The following is a 16,908-nucleotide window of genomic DNA, read 5'->3' as shown; positions in this document are numbered from 1 at the left end:
GGACGTTGTGCAAGGGTGTTGTGGCCAGGGGTGTTGGGGGCCTTGTGCACTTTCACTCACATTCCATTGGTCGGTACTCAGTTTCACGGCTGAAAACCAACTATAAGGCTGGGATATGTGGTCTGTGTGTCCAGGAGGGAAAGGGAAGGGGGTTGACAAACACATGGCACACCAGCGGAACACTCAGATGCCATAGCTATATATGGCAAGATTGATATTTGTAAGTCCTTCGTAGATCTCAGGCCATAGGAAAGATCAGAACTTAGTGGTTGAGCGCATGATCTTGAGTCAAACGGCTGGTATCCAAATCCCAGCTCCATCATTACCAGATGGGACATCTCTTAGTTTCTCTCTATGCCCCAGTTTTTTCATCTGTAAAGTGGGGATAATAATAGAAGTACGGTCCATGTCAGAAGCAAATGAAGCAACATAGGCAAAATGCTTAGAATTATGCATGAACATAATAACAAATAAGTATTTGCTAAATACATTTAAAAAAACTGAGACTAGTAACCAGGGACCTCAGGCCCTCTGTGGTATGTTGTAATTTGGGTATGTTGTCATCCAAATGGAGAATGTTTCTTTTAGCTCAGTTGTTTATTGAGCAGCTATTGATTGTACTGTGCCAAGCATGACAGAATCTGAGTACGCAGGCTTCTCACTGAATCAAAGGAAACAACATGTTTTCCCATCAAATTTGCCTTTGAAACTCTGGGACTCTTAATCCACGTTCACACCAGCATTGTGATCTTGGTTCCCACTCCCCACATCCATAGATTCTCCTGGGCCCCTCAGAGTGCAAAGTGGCACTGGCCCAAAGGGCTCCTTCTCCACCCCCATCGACATCCATTGGGCCCTGTCAAGGCCACTCCCTTAATAGGTGTCGTATCTGTCCACTCGGTAGGCAGTCTGCTTCCAATCTACTCACAGGAACACACTACCTCCTCCAACGATGATCTGCACTTCAGAATAATGCTTGATTAAAAACCCACATGGGGCAACATGCAGTGACTGCTCCATGCAGAGTTCCCCTCCCAGGAGCCGGCTGGGCTGACCAGGCTCTTTCTCTTGCAGCTCGACGACTGCACGCTGCAGCTCTCCCACAATGGCACCTACCTGGACCTGGAAGCCACCCTGGCAGAGCAGCGGGACGAGCTAGAAGGCTTCCAGGATGACGCTGGGTAAGAGCCATAATTATCCCTGCTGACTGGTCCTGACCGCCCAAGAAATCGGGGGAGGGGCCCTGAAATATTTTGGAGAAATCTTTGGCCTTCTCTTCACTCGCAGTCATACAAAAAGAAGGGAGATGCAAGTGACACCTGTAGTGACAGCAAACTCTTTTGCATTTTGAGTAACTCATTTTTTTAATAAAAATTTTATTACAGTTGACATTCAATATTAGCGTTAGGTGTACAGCACAGTGGTTAAACATTTATGTAACTTACAAGGTGATCCCCCGATGAGTCTAGTAGTCCCTACCTGACACCACCTATTTGAGTAACTCTTTTTGACAAGGCTACTCAGGGGGAGGAGCATTTCTGGTATAGTTTAATTAAGCATATAGTATTTACATCCTGTTCTCTTACTCTTAAGCCAAATATAACTACATTAATTTTTTAAAGATTTTTGTGGATTGACAATTGTTTTAAACATTGTTTTTAATGACAGCTCATTGGATATATAGTTTTCTTGCCAGATGCCCTAGTAGATCATGTTATATTATATTATATCATCTTTTGAACTCATTACAGTGGAAGAAACAATTATTATGTTAACTAACATCAAATCACTTTGTGCCTATTTAGAATTGCTTAATACTTCTGATTGCTCAGTCTGAATAAAGCAACACACAAAATCAAAGATGTGTCCAGAAAATAAAATCTCTGTAGGAATATACCTATACCATCAACCATTCCTATATTTATTAGATTACTAGAGGCCCGGTGCATGAAATTTGTGCACTTGAGGGGGGCAGGGGGAGTCCCTCAGCCTGGCCTGTGCCCTCTGGTCCGTTTCTGCGGGGAGTGGGCCTAAGCTGTTAGTCTGACATCCTTAGCGCCTCTGTGCTCACCAGCTCTGAGCAGCGCTCCCCCTGTGGGAGCGCATTGACCACCAGAGGGCAGCTCCTGCATTGAGCGTCTGCCCCCTGGTGGTCAGTGCAGCCCTCGGCCTTCTTCTCTATCCCTCATCTATCTTGTATATCTCTGATTTTATCACCTTCCTCCTTAGAAAACTTCCGGGGCTCCCTGTTGCTTTCCCAATAATACCCAGCTATTTTGATCTGGTTGTCAGAGACCTCCCCAACAGTTGTTTAGACATTATCTTGCTTGAGTTAAAAATATATTACTGTCAGATAAATATTTTCAGAGAATACTAAGTTTTCAGGAACAGCTCGAGGAAAAAAAATGGGAACCTGTTAGTGTTAGTCTCCTACTTGACTCCACGATGTACTGATGACTTCCTGGATTTCCCCTGTTTTATTACAATTTATGGTCCATTTCCCCTAATTGTCCCTCTGCTGCTAAAACTCTATGAGACCTGTCTGACTATCCAGTGCCTAGCATTTTCTCAACACCTTATAGGCACTGAGTGAACGCTTGTGGCCGGTAAATGAGAGGATCCCAGGATGGATTCCTGAATATCATGACCATGAGCACCAAGAAAACCAAGGTCCTTGGTGGGAACCAGCAATGTTCTGTGAGGAAGCCTTTCCTATCTCTGGAGTGGTTCCCAGGGCCACACCAGCAGTGCGTGGGGAAACATCTGGAATTTGCCATCGGCTGTACACACGTGAGGGCTGTCGTTATTAGCTCACATCAGATTCTACTCATCATCACTTAAAAAATGACTGTACAGGCATGCCTCATTCTATCCACTGAGCCAAACCGGTTAGGGCAAGGCATGCCTCATTCTTCTGTGCTTCGTGGATGTTGCCTTTCTTATAAACTGAAGGCAAGGTCCTTACTCACTTTATTGCGAGGCTTGTTTTATTGTAAGACTCTTATTGCCTTGGTCTGGAACCAAACCCACAGTATCTCCCAGGCTTGTGTGTATTCCTCCACCATCCCAAGAGCATCTGGGCAAAGGCACTTTAGGTTCTACTGAGGATGTACATTCATACCTTTGGTGACACGAGGGTGGTTCATGCAAGGACACCTTCAGTCCCAGGTTAAAACACTGGGACTGTGGTGTTGAAACAGCACCAACCCCACAGCAGGGAGAACGCATCTGCTGCTGTCCTCTGGCCCTGGCCTACAGCTCGCTCTGTCAACACCAGCATCAGGAGCTGGAGGCTTCTCCCTAAAGAGCCAGGGCCCTGCTGCTAGGTCAGCAGAGTAGATCTTGGCTTCCTTTCTTCCTTTGTTCCCTAATGAATCATCACCTGGCCTTGGGCCCATGGTCCTTGACCACATTTCTGCACCCTAACAGCATGTGATGCTGGGGAAATGAATGATGGCGAGAAGGCAGGACTCACAGCATGGGCGACTGCAAACAGGGTAAGGTAGCCCTAAAGCTTTGGGTAGCTGCGCATTTGACAGGTGTGCCACAACTCACCCCAGAGCAGGTTTTATGGCTTTGAAATAGTCTTCATTTGTGGAGCCCTACCCCTCGTCCTTTGGAATGTACGCAGGATGACCTTCTCTTTGTCCAGAAGAGCGTGAAGAAGCCACGCTCTTTACTGCTCTCTGATGGGGAAGCCCCTCTGTCCCTGGCCTGGATTGCAGAAGACAAGCCAGGATTGACTGTCCTGGCACTGCCAGGTCACCCGGGTCACTCCCAGGCTATTGATCACCACTGAGCGCTGGCAGGGCTGGCTCGGAGCAGCCTACAGGTGGAGCCCTCCTGCACGGGTGCGAGGTGTCCATGCACATCTGCAGCCTCACTTGCCCTGAGCATCCCTCCGAGGTCCTTTCCGGGAAGCGTGGCATTTGGCGGAGTCTGGGTGCCTGCGAAGTCATGTCTCCCACGGATGAGAGTTAAAGTATAATTTCTTCCTAGTTAACAATTGCCCCCCATAGGCACGAAGAGGTCAAATGAAATCGCATTCTTCTCTTGATTTCTTTGTGTAAATCATAGCAAAATATTCCCTAATGAGACAATCTGATGGAGACACGGGACCAGCTATGGGAAAATGATGGTGTTTTCCACACAATGTGCTTGGAGTGAATTTTCCTTGCTGGAGGAGTTTGTTTCTTTGTTCTTGTTCATTGCCCTGCTCTTTTATGCCAGGACTAAAAATTAACTCACCCCTTGTTTAGAATGATCACTCAAGCTATGGCTAAAGGGCGAAGAGAGGGAAAGACCTTCAGAAGTGGAAGGACAAAGCAATTATTCTGCTGCCGAGGGAGCCAGGCCTGGTCAGTGCCTTCCAAGGCCAGGGAAGTTAGTAGCGGAAACAGGAGCCCCGAAGCCTCTAATGATTATGCCTGACCCTGCCATAGTGTGACCTGGCGAGCCCAGTTCCCTCCCTGTGTCAGCAGGGATTCCAGCAGGGCCTCTGGCATCTGAGGAGAGCATAGTACAGGGCAGTGTAGCCTAGTGGTCAGGGGCATGGGCCTTGTGCTGAGTCTCGTGGCTGTGTGGCCGGCTGGGTGGGCCCCTTTTAAAGAGCTTTACCAGGAGCCCCACCAGCAACTTCCACATCCAGTTCACTGAGGACAGCTGTGTCATGTGGCCACTCTTGGGGGCCAAGGGAACTGGAGAAGGTGGGAACGATGTCACCTCAAACAAAATTGGGTTCTCTTGATGAGACAAAAGGGGAAAATGGAAATTGTGTAGGTAACCAGCAGGGTGTGCCTCAGCAAGAAGAGAGAAAATTTCAAAGACAGGGCAGTTAACACCATGCTCACCACAGAGAAGCCAAGTTGTGAGAGGACCAAGGTCAGGCCAGGGTGTTGTAGGAGATTTAGGGAGAGAGGAAGCAGAATAGTTGTGGGTGGGGGAGAAAATGGAGGACTGAGAAGGGGAGGCTGCAGGATGGCCCCAGAGCCGGGAGCTGTTCAACCAAGGTTTCTTTCCCATTAGGGGCACCTGGGGATGAAAGGCTAAAACTTTAAAAATCTTAGAAGAAAATAGGAGCAAGTTTTCATTTCTTAGGTATGTCACCAAATACGTAATATTATTTTCCCACTTTACAGACAAGGAAGCTGGTGCTCAGAGAGGCTAAGTAACTTGTCCAAGATCATACAGCTGGCTTCAGCATCTATGCTTTTCACCTCTACTCTCTACTAGGAAAGACCAGAATGCCTCTGGAGATGAATACAGTAGCCACTGGCTTTCATGAACTTGAAGTTTTTGAGCAAATAATCTGAGCTAACAGTATCTTTTCACGTGCTGATGACTAATTCAAATCCTTCTTCAGCTCTTTATCCCTCAGCCAGAACAATGGCTGCATCTCATCGCTCCAGAAGCTTACTAAAAGGAAGCATATTCCTGGGGCAGCTGCTGAGCGGGTCCTAATTTCTGCTTCTGCCACACGGTCAAACATGTTTTCTACTCTTGATCGAAATCATAGTTTAGGTCTAATTTGAGTGGAGGAATGTTTGGGGGCATTAATTCAGCTGTTGGTTGCAAGAAAAAGTCATCAAGTCTTTGGCTGCATGCCATTTAATAAATTAATGTATGCACTTGCTCTTATAGCCACAAAAAGACTTCATATATTATTCTTGTAAAAATACTTGAGCCTGACCAGTGTGGCTCAGGGGAGGAGGGGGTGTGCAAGAGACATCTGATCAATGATTCTCTCTCATCATTGATGTTTCTATTCCTCTCCCTTTCTCTGAAATCAATAAAAATATATTAAAATAAATAAATAAAAATATTCTCTTGAGAGATTGGGGCAGAACTGAAACATGGTGTCTGGGAGACTTACTTGGTTAAACCAGCCCTCTTCCCCGCGCCCCCTTCCCCGGGTCCCACCCCAAGGCCATAGGCATGGTTGTAGGAAAAACTTGGTGGATTCTGAGAAGCCAGGAAGTTTTGGAAAGTTCCTTCACCAGCAGCATCCTCATATCGCTGGCATGTTTGCCTTGATTGGAGTTCCCTTGAATTGAGGGTCTATTTTAGATAGTTTTCTTGTCACTTGGGTAGCACTGGCCTTGGGTGTGGGCACTTGATTGGCTGTGGCTAATCTCCAAAGTGGTGATGTTTCCCTGGCAGTGGCTGTGCTGATAGGAATGGAATCTGACTCTCCCTGGGGAGTTTCAGGTCAAATTAAATCGCTTCTGCCTTGGGGTCACCCTGCTGCAAGCAGGAGGATTCAGAAGGAGGGGCAGCTGTGAAACAGATACAGCATGTCAATATCAGGGAGGAAAAGATCACTCAAGGGTTTATGCCGAATCCACTGATTTTTGGAACATGGAAGCTCCATGAAGGCAGATACCGAAGTTTGTATTAAGGTTCTCTAGAGAATAGAACCAACAAGGTATCCATTACCCATCTAATCTTTCTAATCTAATCCATCTGGTCTACCGAGTATATCTAGAGAGGTTTATTTTAAGTAATTGGCTCACTCCATTGTGGCAAGTCTGAAATCTGTGGAGTGGGCCAGCGGGGTGGAAATTCAGGTAAGAACTGATGTTGTAGTCTGGAATCCAAAACCTGCAGGTCAGGCAGGGTCTCCGGGTTGCTGCTGCCTTGAGGCAGAGCGTGCATCGTGCATCTCATATCGAGTGGAATAAGGGAGTAGATGAAGGAGGACCCACCAGGGAGGTGATAGGAGCACAGGCTCTGGGTTGCACTGCCTGGGTTGACTCTGAGCTCGTCACTTTCTAGCTGTGTGACTTCAGCTATGTTGCTTAACCCTTTTGGGCCTCAATTTCCTCATTTTAAAAATGGCAATAATGTTACCTATTTTATAGGAATTTTTTGAAGATCGAATCTGTATAAAGTACTTAGACTCTTCTCCGGCACGCGATAAACATTTCATGAAGGTTAATAACTGTTATGAATATTATTTTCCAAACCCAAACTGACATAGTATCCCACTGGGGACAGGGGGAAATCTACCCATGATTATTTAATTTTCCTTTGAAAGTTTTAGCCATGAAACAGAAGATAAGTGCATACTTCCTACAAAAAGCCTGGGGATAAAATGATTATTTTTAATAGATGACATGATTATGCCCATAAAAGAATCGGCCCAAGGATTTTTAGAATCAATAACAGCAGTGAGATGGCCATGTACAAAGGAAATGCATGAAAATCAACTTTCCTCTAATACTAGTATATCAGCATTAATCAAATTTAAAGACATTTTTATGATGGGTGTCCTTTATACATTGATATTTAATATATATAAATAAAACATTGAACTTCCTGTAATCCTTAAAGTCTTAGGAGAAACCTTATTTGGTCCTGTTATATTATTTTCATAATTTGGTTTGGCAATATTTTCTTAGATTTTTTGCATTTTAATTTGTGTGTCCTCTTTAATAGATTTTAGCATTGAGGTTAAACCACTAAAAAAAGTGGAGAGGTTGTATAGTGAGGCAGCTGTATAGCAAAAGGCAGAATGCGGCTGGTGACTGTGGAGCCAGACACTCTGCCTTCCGGCCCGATTCGATTTCCACCAGCCCTCTGACTTTATGGAGGTTACGTCATTTCTACAGGCTTTGCTTTCCTCGCCTGTAGAATGGACACAGTGATGGTACCCACATTGAAGATGGGAGAAAGTGGAGGTGGGTGAGGGAGGGGTGGGAGATGAAGGACACCTTCTGGGGGCCAGCCTGCACTCACCGCCACTTGTCTCCGCCTTGGCCGGCTCCCTCCTCTGCCAGTAGCTCCTGGGATTTGGCGACTCAACCCCTTAGGCAGCGTCTATAGACCTTGGCTCTATTCTGAGAATTTCCACAGCGATTCCTCCCATCTCAGCGTTTTGTGTAGAGGGGCAGACAGGGAAGGAGGTACAGAATTGGAATGATAAGAGAGAAAACTACTACAAAATAGGCCTTTTTTTGTTCTGTGGTCTCTTAAGTTCTACCAGGGTTTGGCTTAACCTGTCCGATTGCCTGGTTTCTCAAGGCACAAGCACAGGAGGCACGGCACCTCAGAGTGGCTGGCCTGCCAGGGCCGCCTCCGAGACTGTCCTGGTTTTCATGAAGGCGCTGGGAATCCTAGGGTGACAGCCCCACGCTCTCACTGGGAGACTGCAGGATTCTCTGGGAAAACTTAAGCGCTTCCTTAAAATGTGACTTTGCAGTTGTTTGAAGATAAAAGTGAGGGCCCTTTGAACTTTCCAGAACTTGAGGTATTCTGAACTGTTTCCCCGGCCACCCCTGCTTCCGCACTCAGGGCATCCAAAGCATGTGCTCTGCCTCCCGTCGTCTGGTATTTATCATCGACTCCTAATGCTGATAACATGGGCCATGGACTGATGGTGCTCCAGGTTTGCTCTTCCTCCTGGTTGGGGCCTGGCTCCCCTCAGGGCTTCCGCAGTCTCTGCTCCAGCTCTGCGGGAGGCTCCCACTGAGGACCACGCCCCTTTTTGTGTGTGTGTGTGTGTGTGTGTGTGAGGAAGAAAGTTTTGAAGAAGTCTGCCCTCCTAGGAATCTCAAATCCATCTTCTGAAGATGGGTCAAGGGCTGTGGATTCGTTGTAAGCTCCTTGAGACTAGTGCCTTGCACACAGCATATGTAAATCAATCAAATGAACAAAGTGGGAAGGGAAAGGGGGAGCCCTGGGGATTTGAAGGGACCGGATGCAGGTTCTAAACCTATAAGCAGCTGCAGGGCGGGAGGCCACTGCATGCTTTTGTAGGACTATGCAGCTGGCTTTCCTTTCTCCTTTAAAAGAATAAAAAAAAACAACCTTTGACACCATACTTTCCCCTCTGATCTGGTCTCAAGCATAAGAAATAGAATGTTTCATTGATGACGATAAATCCATAATCACAATATTAACAGTGTGCCTGGTGAGATGTCTGTTCCCGTCCCCTCCAACACAACCGTAAAACCAAGAATTACTGCCAGACTCCTTTACAAAGGAAGCCCTGATGGGCAGGGGTGAGAGGCCAGAAGAGTGATGGAAGGGCATTTCAGCCACCAAGAGCCCCAGCGGCTTCCCTGCTCCATGCTGGTGGGCTGGCTCCGTTTACCTCTGCCCATTGGCTTCCGCTTTCTCCCAGTCTCAAAGCCTTTGCTACCCCCAGGTAGCCAGGACTCAAGTTTCTTCCCATTTATCATCTTCTCTGTCACCTGCTCAGTGCTTTAGTCCTCCTTTGCATAATGCGGGATGAGCCCTGGTGGGAACAGAATTGGGGAGGGGCCAGCTCTTTGCTTCCTCATGAGGAATGAAGTGAGAAGGAAACAAAGGTGAAGCGAGGTGTGTACATTGGAGTTCCCAATAGTAAATAGCCTATAAGCTCTTTGGTGGATTCTCATCTTCCTGGAAAGGATAAAAACCCAGTAGTCTTGAATTGATACACAGCAAAGCAGCTCTTTCTGATCCCCCCACTGCCTGTGCCCCTTTCCTATATCCAGAAAAATGTAAAAATAGCCATGGGAATGATCAGGCCGATTTGGGTTGTTACATTCCTGGGATTTCACTTTATGGGCACAGATTTGAAAATTTCCCAACATGGTCAAGCATGAGAACACACAAACTCTGTGGATGGAATGAGTTGACCGGGTTTGGCAATAAAATGCGTGTGTCAATCCAACAGAGTCAAACTTTATTATTTTCTGGAAAACCCTGTGACATCACATTATTCCAGGAGAGATTCTTGTTCTGTTTAGGTCCCTGCTTATCTGGAGTCTCTGTCTGGTGGATGTGTCGGAACCTTCGAGTGGATTGTCGGCATCTAGGCTTCTCGCTGACTCCTCTGATGCCCATGTGTGTTTTCTCTCCATTAGGCGGGGCAAGAAGCACAGCATCATCCTGAGGACACAACTGTCCGTGAGGGTCCACACCTGTATCGGTGAGTGACACGTGTAGATGGGGATGCTTGCCATCCACCTTCCGTGATTAAACATGTGATGAGAAATGCCACTCCTGGGAATGAATAGCCACTCTTGGTTGGGTTAGCTCCTGTCATTGGATCATCAAGTTTTTAGTGAAGTAATCTAGCAGTCGTTTTTAAAGCCCTGCTCTGCCTGATCCCTTTGTTGTCTGGTTAGTGAAGAGAGCTGGCGGTAAGACATTGCTGCTGAGGTTCCTTCTGGTGATGCTGGGAGAGATGAAGGCCTTCCTGGGGCTGTGCCCGTGTGAATCTCCTGCCAGTGAAATGCCTGCCATGTGCTTCCTGGTGGGTCTGCGAAGTTACCTGGACAGGAGTGAGGTCTGAGATATGGTTTTTGGTCAGGTGATTGAAAGGGAAACTCAGGTCAGGGCAGGGTGGGCACATGTGGATGCTGAGCAATACGGTGATGCACGTACTTCTGGCTGAGGATGGCTGGCCTGCGGTCACTCGGGAACCCCATCGGGACGTTCCTGCAGCCATTGATTTTCTTCCAGACCCACTGGTTTCCCAACCAACACACAAGGGTTGAATGGCGATGAAAGGAATTATGCAAACTAGACAATCTCTATGTAAAGCGTTTCTGAAACTGGCTTGGTTTCCTCTTGGCATTGGGCCACATTGAGGCAAGTATGTAATATAGAAAGAAAAAAAAGGAGCTAATTTTACTTTATGCATAGAAGCTCTACATATCTGAGTAATTTCACTTTTACTGAATATACACTGTGGTCTTAATTCAGGCCTCTAATTAGGAGAGGGTAAGTCATCCTGTAGAGGCGCATTCTGCACCTGGAGTGTGGTGTGCGTGGGTGGAGTGGGAGGAATCATTTCTGGTCCCTTCTCCTTCCTGTATCCCTGTTGGAAGGGATGGGGTGAGTGAGCAGCAGGATGTGGAGGGAAATCCGTGTCAGTTTCCTTCAGTTGGTCTTAGGGATGGTGGAGATGCAAGTGCCTGGAGTGACAGCTTTTGTCTAACTCTGTGTCCAGAGTAACTGTGCGGCTGACTCATAAAGCTCAGGAGGGTTTGTAATCATTTTGGAAGCAAAGTAAGATCTATAGGACCTTCAGCCAGCATTAACTGTTTGCTTCTCAACTGCCTGTAACACTGAGCGACCACGCACAACCCATGTATGTGCACTTGATTATATTTAATTGGTTACACTTTTCCATTTATTTCACATGTATAAATCATGTCTACCTGTAGAAAAGGCCTATGATTCTTTTGGATAAACTCTCCCCAACCCCCAATACAGTATCTAGAGCAAATTCAGTCACTTATGTGCTGAACTGTTTAAAGTTCAATAGTGGTTGAAATATAACTGGTTAACAGTAGGACTTGGGGCATGAGCATGAATTCGCACTTCCCAGAAATAATAAGGCAGTGGAAAGCAGATTGATACTAAAATGAGCTTGTTAAATATCCTAATGAGCTAGCTCCTTGAAGAAAATTCATGTTTTTGTAGTATGGGCTGACATATTTTAGTGTAGGAGTTTTCTAATTTGCTGCCATGTTATTGACTCGCTGCATTAATTGATGTATTCCATAGTCCCATGTAATGCACGTACTAGTAAAACCCATATCTTATCCCTGTGGCATGCTGAGCACCTCTGGCCGGTCCAGCCCACGCTCTCCCAGGACACTCAGGACTTTCTGCTCCAGGGGGTGAACTGGGTGCATACGGGGTCAGTGTGTTTGTTCCAAACCTTCTCAAGCCAATTGCACTTGCTATTGGAATTTTGTCATTCAATGAAATGGTAACACAAATATTTTATAATGTGAGTGTAAAAAAGTCATTGCTTTGAAAGTTCATTGACTATTTTGGAAAAGAATCAAAATTAGTACAAAAGGCTTTCTGTCAACAAAAGTGGGTTGTGACAAGTACACAAGGTGTGAGAATGTTGTAAAAATGTAGGTTTCTACCTTGGCCAGTGTGGCTTAGTTGGTTGGGCATTGTCCCGTGCACTGAGAGGTCACTGGTTCAATTCTCGGTCAGGGCACATGCCCCAGGTTGTGGGCTTGATCCCCAGGGAGGGGTGTGCAGTAAGCAGCCAATTGATGTTTTGCTCCCATTTATGTTTCTCTCTTTCTCCCTTCCCCTTCCTCTCTCTCAAAAAAATCAATAAAGAATCTTAAAAAATAAAAATAAATAAAAATGTAGGATTCTGCTCTGGCTGCTATGGCTCAGTGGTTGAGCTTTGTCCCATGCACCAAGAGGTCATCGGTTTGATTCCTGGTCAGGACACAAGCCCAGCTTTCGAGCTTGATTCTCAGTGGGGATCATGCAGGAGGCAGTGAATCGATGTTTCTCTCTCATGGATGTGTCTATTTTTCTCTCTAAAATCAATAAAAACACATTTTAAAAAATGTAGGATTCTAGTCTTCACAAGTATTTTTATTCTTGCTTGACTTCAAAGAAGCTGAGATGGGAAATCATAGACCATGTTATTGGAGTGGTTCATGAAAGAAGGTCCACGTAGAGTTCCAGGTAGTAGATCCTTAATCATAGAAACATCATCGTCCAAAACAGGGTATGTAAGTGTGTCCCCTTATGTGCTATAAACAGGATGACCAGCTGTGGCTCATCACAGGCAAGTCAGGATGGTCAGTCACTATACCTGCAAATTCAACTGAAGTTTTAAGGTATGTGCTAGAATATATCATTTTTAAAGAATTTTCTGATTTATTCAGTTTTCACCACTAATTAGGTCTGAGTGTATCAGATGAGGGTTTGATATTCCCAAGAAGGCGAAGTTTTTCCTTTGTATGAAAAAAATCCTCTTTCCTATTATTTGCAAGATCTGGAAAAGATTTATTATAATAGCACTAAATATTATCCCCAGGAATGTATGCATCATGTGTATGAAGTACCAGCCTCCATTGTGATGTATTCGTTCCCTTCCCAAATGGCAATATTAGGTGAGATTTCTTGGGGATGAAAAAAAACCCAAACCTGGCACAATCTTCAGGCAAAATAAAAAAGGAACACATGACTTGGGGGACGGACAAAAACCTTTCACATCAGTTGTTTGAGTCCTTGTTTCTTTTCAAGGTTATTTTCCCTCTTCACAATATGATAAACAGTTGAGTCATTACAGGCATTGGACAATGGCTGCTGTCTGAAGCTTACCGCCCCATGCGGCTTCCCCAGCCATCTTCCTTTCCACCTCACAGTTGGATTCAAAGGACCCAGGACAGCTTTGGCTCATGGGTTTAAGATGCTATCAAGTAAATTCCTCGAAAATAATGTTTTCCTCACTTTTCTCCTTCATTCCTGTTTTTATTAAGTGTAAGAATGTGTAGAATCCAGGACTGCGTGTTGATGAATTGGAGGTGACATGCCCTGGGAGTTCTCCAGTGTTAACTTTGGAACTCCATGCCAGTTGGGATGAGAGCAGAGTGGAGCCTTCATGGTTAGCAACTGAGCAAAACTCAAGAAATGAAGGCCACGGGCACTGCTTTGCTGGTCACAGTTAGCAGCGAGATAGGTCTTCTTTAACAGCATAGTAGTTCTGAAGCACTTGGCAGGAAGTTGGAATGAGATTTTGGTCAGAGAGAACCCCCATCCACAGCTTTTTGCACCTCTATTCTCCACTGTAATTATTTCTTTGCACATTTTTAGTATGACACTCGAGGTAACATATTGTGGCAAACAGCGCATGACTAGCCTTCTGAATCTAGCTGGTCAGATCATGGGCATGAGGTTACAGATATAAAAAAAGGAAAATCTACGATAGGCACCAGAGGCTGCATTTTATGAGGTTAGCTAGAGAAAATAAATTTTTTGATCCCTGCATGCGATCCTATTTCCAGACACCAGAAGAATGTTCGGAGGGCCAACTGGCTCCGATGACTAACTCTTACCAAGGAGAGAAAGGAGTAGAAGAACTGTGGGTGAGGAATGGAATCGTGAATTAAAAAAAAATAAGTTTGAAGTCATCAGGATCCTAATGCTAATGTCTGAATGTTTTCTACTAGCTGACTTAGAAGGCATTTTGTTTGGCTTAAAACTTCTGCGCCTCGGGTTTCTGAAGGAGACCCTGTTTTCCCATTGAGAAAACAAGCCCTGCCGATGGGTGGCCCGGGACCTAGAAGGCCAGCACTGTAAGTACCCGGCCTCAGTTAAACAGAAGGATAACAAATTGGCTGAAGACTCCAATGTGTCATTTGTGTGCATAGTTGCCAGGAGTAACCTGGCACAAAGGGTCTTCAGAGACATGTTCCCCAAACTAGGAGATGATGAGGTCCCCATGGAGGTAGAGGTGAGGTAGGCAGAAGCTGGCCAGGTGGCTGAAGTGACGCCTCTCTGCATGAGATTAGTCTCACTGCTCGTTCAAGGTCAAATCACAGGGATCAAGACAACTTTAAAAGGCACGGAGACAAAGTAGGAGGTGGCTGTTCATCCCCTGATGCAGAAAAGTAGCCAATTTCCAGCAGAAACATGAATAGAATGAGGCATCAATATATCATTTGCAAAGCATTTTCTTCTCAAGGGCTAAATCAGACAGCTATGTGTTTTGCTCCCAGTGGTTCTCAACCTTCCTAATGATGCAACCCTTTAATACAGCTCCTCATGTTGTGGTGACCCCCAATTTCATTGTTATAAATTGAACATAATTAAAGCATAGTGATTAATCACAAAAGATATGTAATTATATATGTGTTTTCCGATGGTCTTAGGCGACCCCTGTGAAAGGGTCGTTTGACCCCCACAGGGGTCATGACCCACAGGTTGAGAACTGCTGCTCTGTCTAGCAAAGAGGTGAATGACAGACAGTGGGGAAGTTCTTCAGGAAGAACTCTCTAGTGCAAGAGTGACTGAGGGGACTCTTCTCACATGCACAGTGTTGAGGAGGACCCCAAGGCCATTGTGGTCTTAATGGGAAAGGTCGTGGCTTTGAGCCGGCTTTCATTGGTGGCGATGGCGGTGGCGCGGGTCTGTTTGGTGTGATGACAGCTCAGGGGCGTGGCACGGATTCTGTCCAGTGTCCGAACCACCTCTAGCTTCAGTGTGGAGTGCCCTGGCCTTCTGTATTCAGAGGGTGGGGCGTGGAGCTGTAATCTGTGACCCTGACCTCCTCCACCTTTCTTCCCTAATCCCTGCTCGGGTTTTGCTTTTCATTTTGAAGCCGGGGTGGGAGTGGGGACGAGTACTGCTTCCCCCGTTGGTGTCTCTTCCTCTGCACCCCTGTGAGCTGGTTTGTGTGGCCGAGCCCTCCTGGCTTTGCAGGGAGGCTCCCTCCAGCTTCCTGCTACACTTGCCCCTCTGGTGGGCTGCTGAGTGACACTAGACTTCGGAGCATTAACTGGATTCCCATGTGGTCCTTATTGCCCCTTGGCTGACTATTGGGAATGCCCATTAAAACTAGAGGTTTCCGCCCTGGCTGATGTTGCTTGGTGGTTGGAGCTTCGTCCTGTGCATCTGAGGTCACAGGTTCCATTCCTGGTCAGGGCACATACCCAGGTTGCAGGTTCCATCTCCAGTCAGGGTGCATGCAAGAAGCAACCAATTGATATCTCTCTCTCACATTGATGTTTCTCTCTCTCCCCCTCTCCCTTTCTCCCTCTCCCCTCCTTCCCTCCCTGCCTCCCTAAAATCAATAAAAAACAAAACAAAAAACCATTCTGAAACCAGCAAAATCCCTTTTTGACCCTGTTGGGCCCAATAGCACCCGGTGGTGGTTGCAGGTGGGAGGCCCTTTAGCACCATGGGTGCTGAGACACCTGAGGCCTGGGTAGTGACATGTGTTAGTGTGGGTGTCCAGCACCTCCGGGCACTGTGGGTCACACAGGTGCTGCTCATCCTCTGTCATATTTGCAGGCCCCTCACATGGGTGTCCACGGTGTGATGGCAGGAGCAGAGTGAAACAGGCTGTTCCCTGGTCAGAAGACCCCATGGAGCCATTCTTCCTGCTCTCGGCCCCCTGCCCCACTTCCCCTGACAGCAGCCTCGACCTGGGCTTCTTGCTGACTCTCCTGCATTCCCACCGGAGGCTGCCTTTGCTCCTGTCCTGCCTCTGCCACCGCAGCCTTGGGTGGGGGTGGTGTTCCCTCCGGTCCTGCCCCTGGATGTCACAGTGGCCAAGCTGACAGTGTCCTGGCCCTACTCCTCCCTAGTGGTGTCATGTGCATTCGGTCCCATTTCCTGTTCTCTGTCTTCGATGTTGCAATCTATTGGTTCTCCAGAAACCTGGAGCCCAACTCCCACCCCCACCAGCTCCTGCGGAGTCCTCTGGGTGGCGGCTGCAGCCTTGGCACGCAGTGGGCTGGTCTGAAACCCCGAGTCTCCCTTTGCAGCAGGAGACTTGTGGTGCCTGCATTTTTCAAACCTCCTCCCTTTTACACCCCATCAAGTCTGTGACCCATTAAAAAATTATTATTTTTTTGCCAAGGGTTCTGTTCTCTAGGTAAAAACAAGCTCTGTGGGTTAATCAGATAAATGCCCCCCCACCCCCGCCCCATCTGTTTCCTATTAGCTTGCCTCAGCTCCCAGGAGGCAGAACCCACAGAATGTCCACGCTGGTCTGGACTTGGGCAGGTCAGACGCTGTGTAGGTGGCTACATCTAAGTTGCCTTATCATCAAACAGTGATTGACATGTATGGTTCCCCTCCCCCAAAGGAAGGTAGAAAGAATATGGGAAGGATTTAAAACAACCACCAGGTTTGTTAAATTGTGTGAGAGTCTAGTGTTTAAATGCTGGTGGGTATTCCATTCTGTCACATCTCTGTCCACAGATGCTATGATCTTAGAGTACACAGGTCAGGAAGGATTTCTCACCAAAGGGAAGGGAGAAATGAGAGGATTTGAAGAATGGCTCTACCATCTACAGACATGTAGGTAAACTGGACAAGGAAATAAAGACACATACCTGTGAGGGAGTTAGACGAGAACCTTCCAGATGGAGCTGGAAACTCAGACCAGCTCTGGGAATTCAGAGGTGTCAGGAAAGGACA

The 16,908-nt window shown here is 46.6% G+C and overlaps 1 protein-coding gene across 1 annotated transcript in view; it reads left to right on the top strand.

Annotated features, from left to right (window-relative positions):
• Nucleotides 1-631: 631 nt before the first annotated feature.
• The window catches only part of FHOD3 (formin homology 2 domain containing 3), a 324,340-nt gene continuing 308,063 nt past the window's right edge, over nucleotides 632-16,908 (top strand). The window contains exons 1-3 of the mRNA XM_015565558.1: nucleotides 632-649; nucleotides 1,075-1,181; nucleotides 9,852-9,916. Of these exons, the coding sequence (XP_015421044.1) occupies nucleotides 632-649; nucleotides 1,075-1,181; nucleotides 9,852-9,916 (190 nt within the window). The remainder of the gene's footprint in view (nucleotides 650-1,074; nucleotides 1,182-9,851; nucleotides 9,917-16,908) is intronic.

This window comes from Myotis davidii, unplaced genomic scaffold (assembly GCF_000327345.1).
Source record: "Myotis davidii unplaced genomic scaffold, ASM32734v1 scaffold259, whole genome shotgun sequence".
Classification (NCBI taxonomy): Eukaryota; Metazoa; Chordata; class Mammalia; order Chiroptera; family Vespertilionidae; genus Myotis; species Myotis davidii.
Note: the sequence above shows the minus strand (reverse complement) of the source record. Positions and strands in the feature narration are given on the sequence as shown.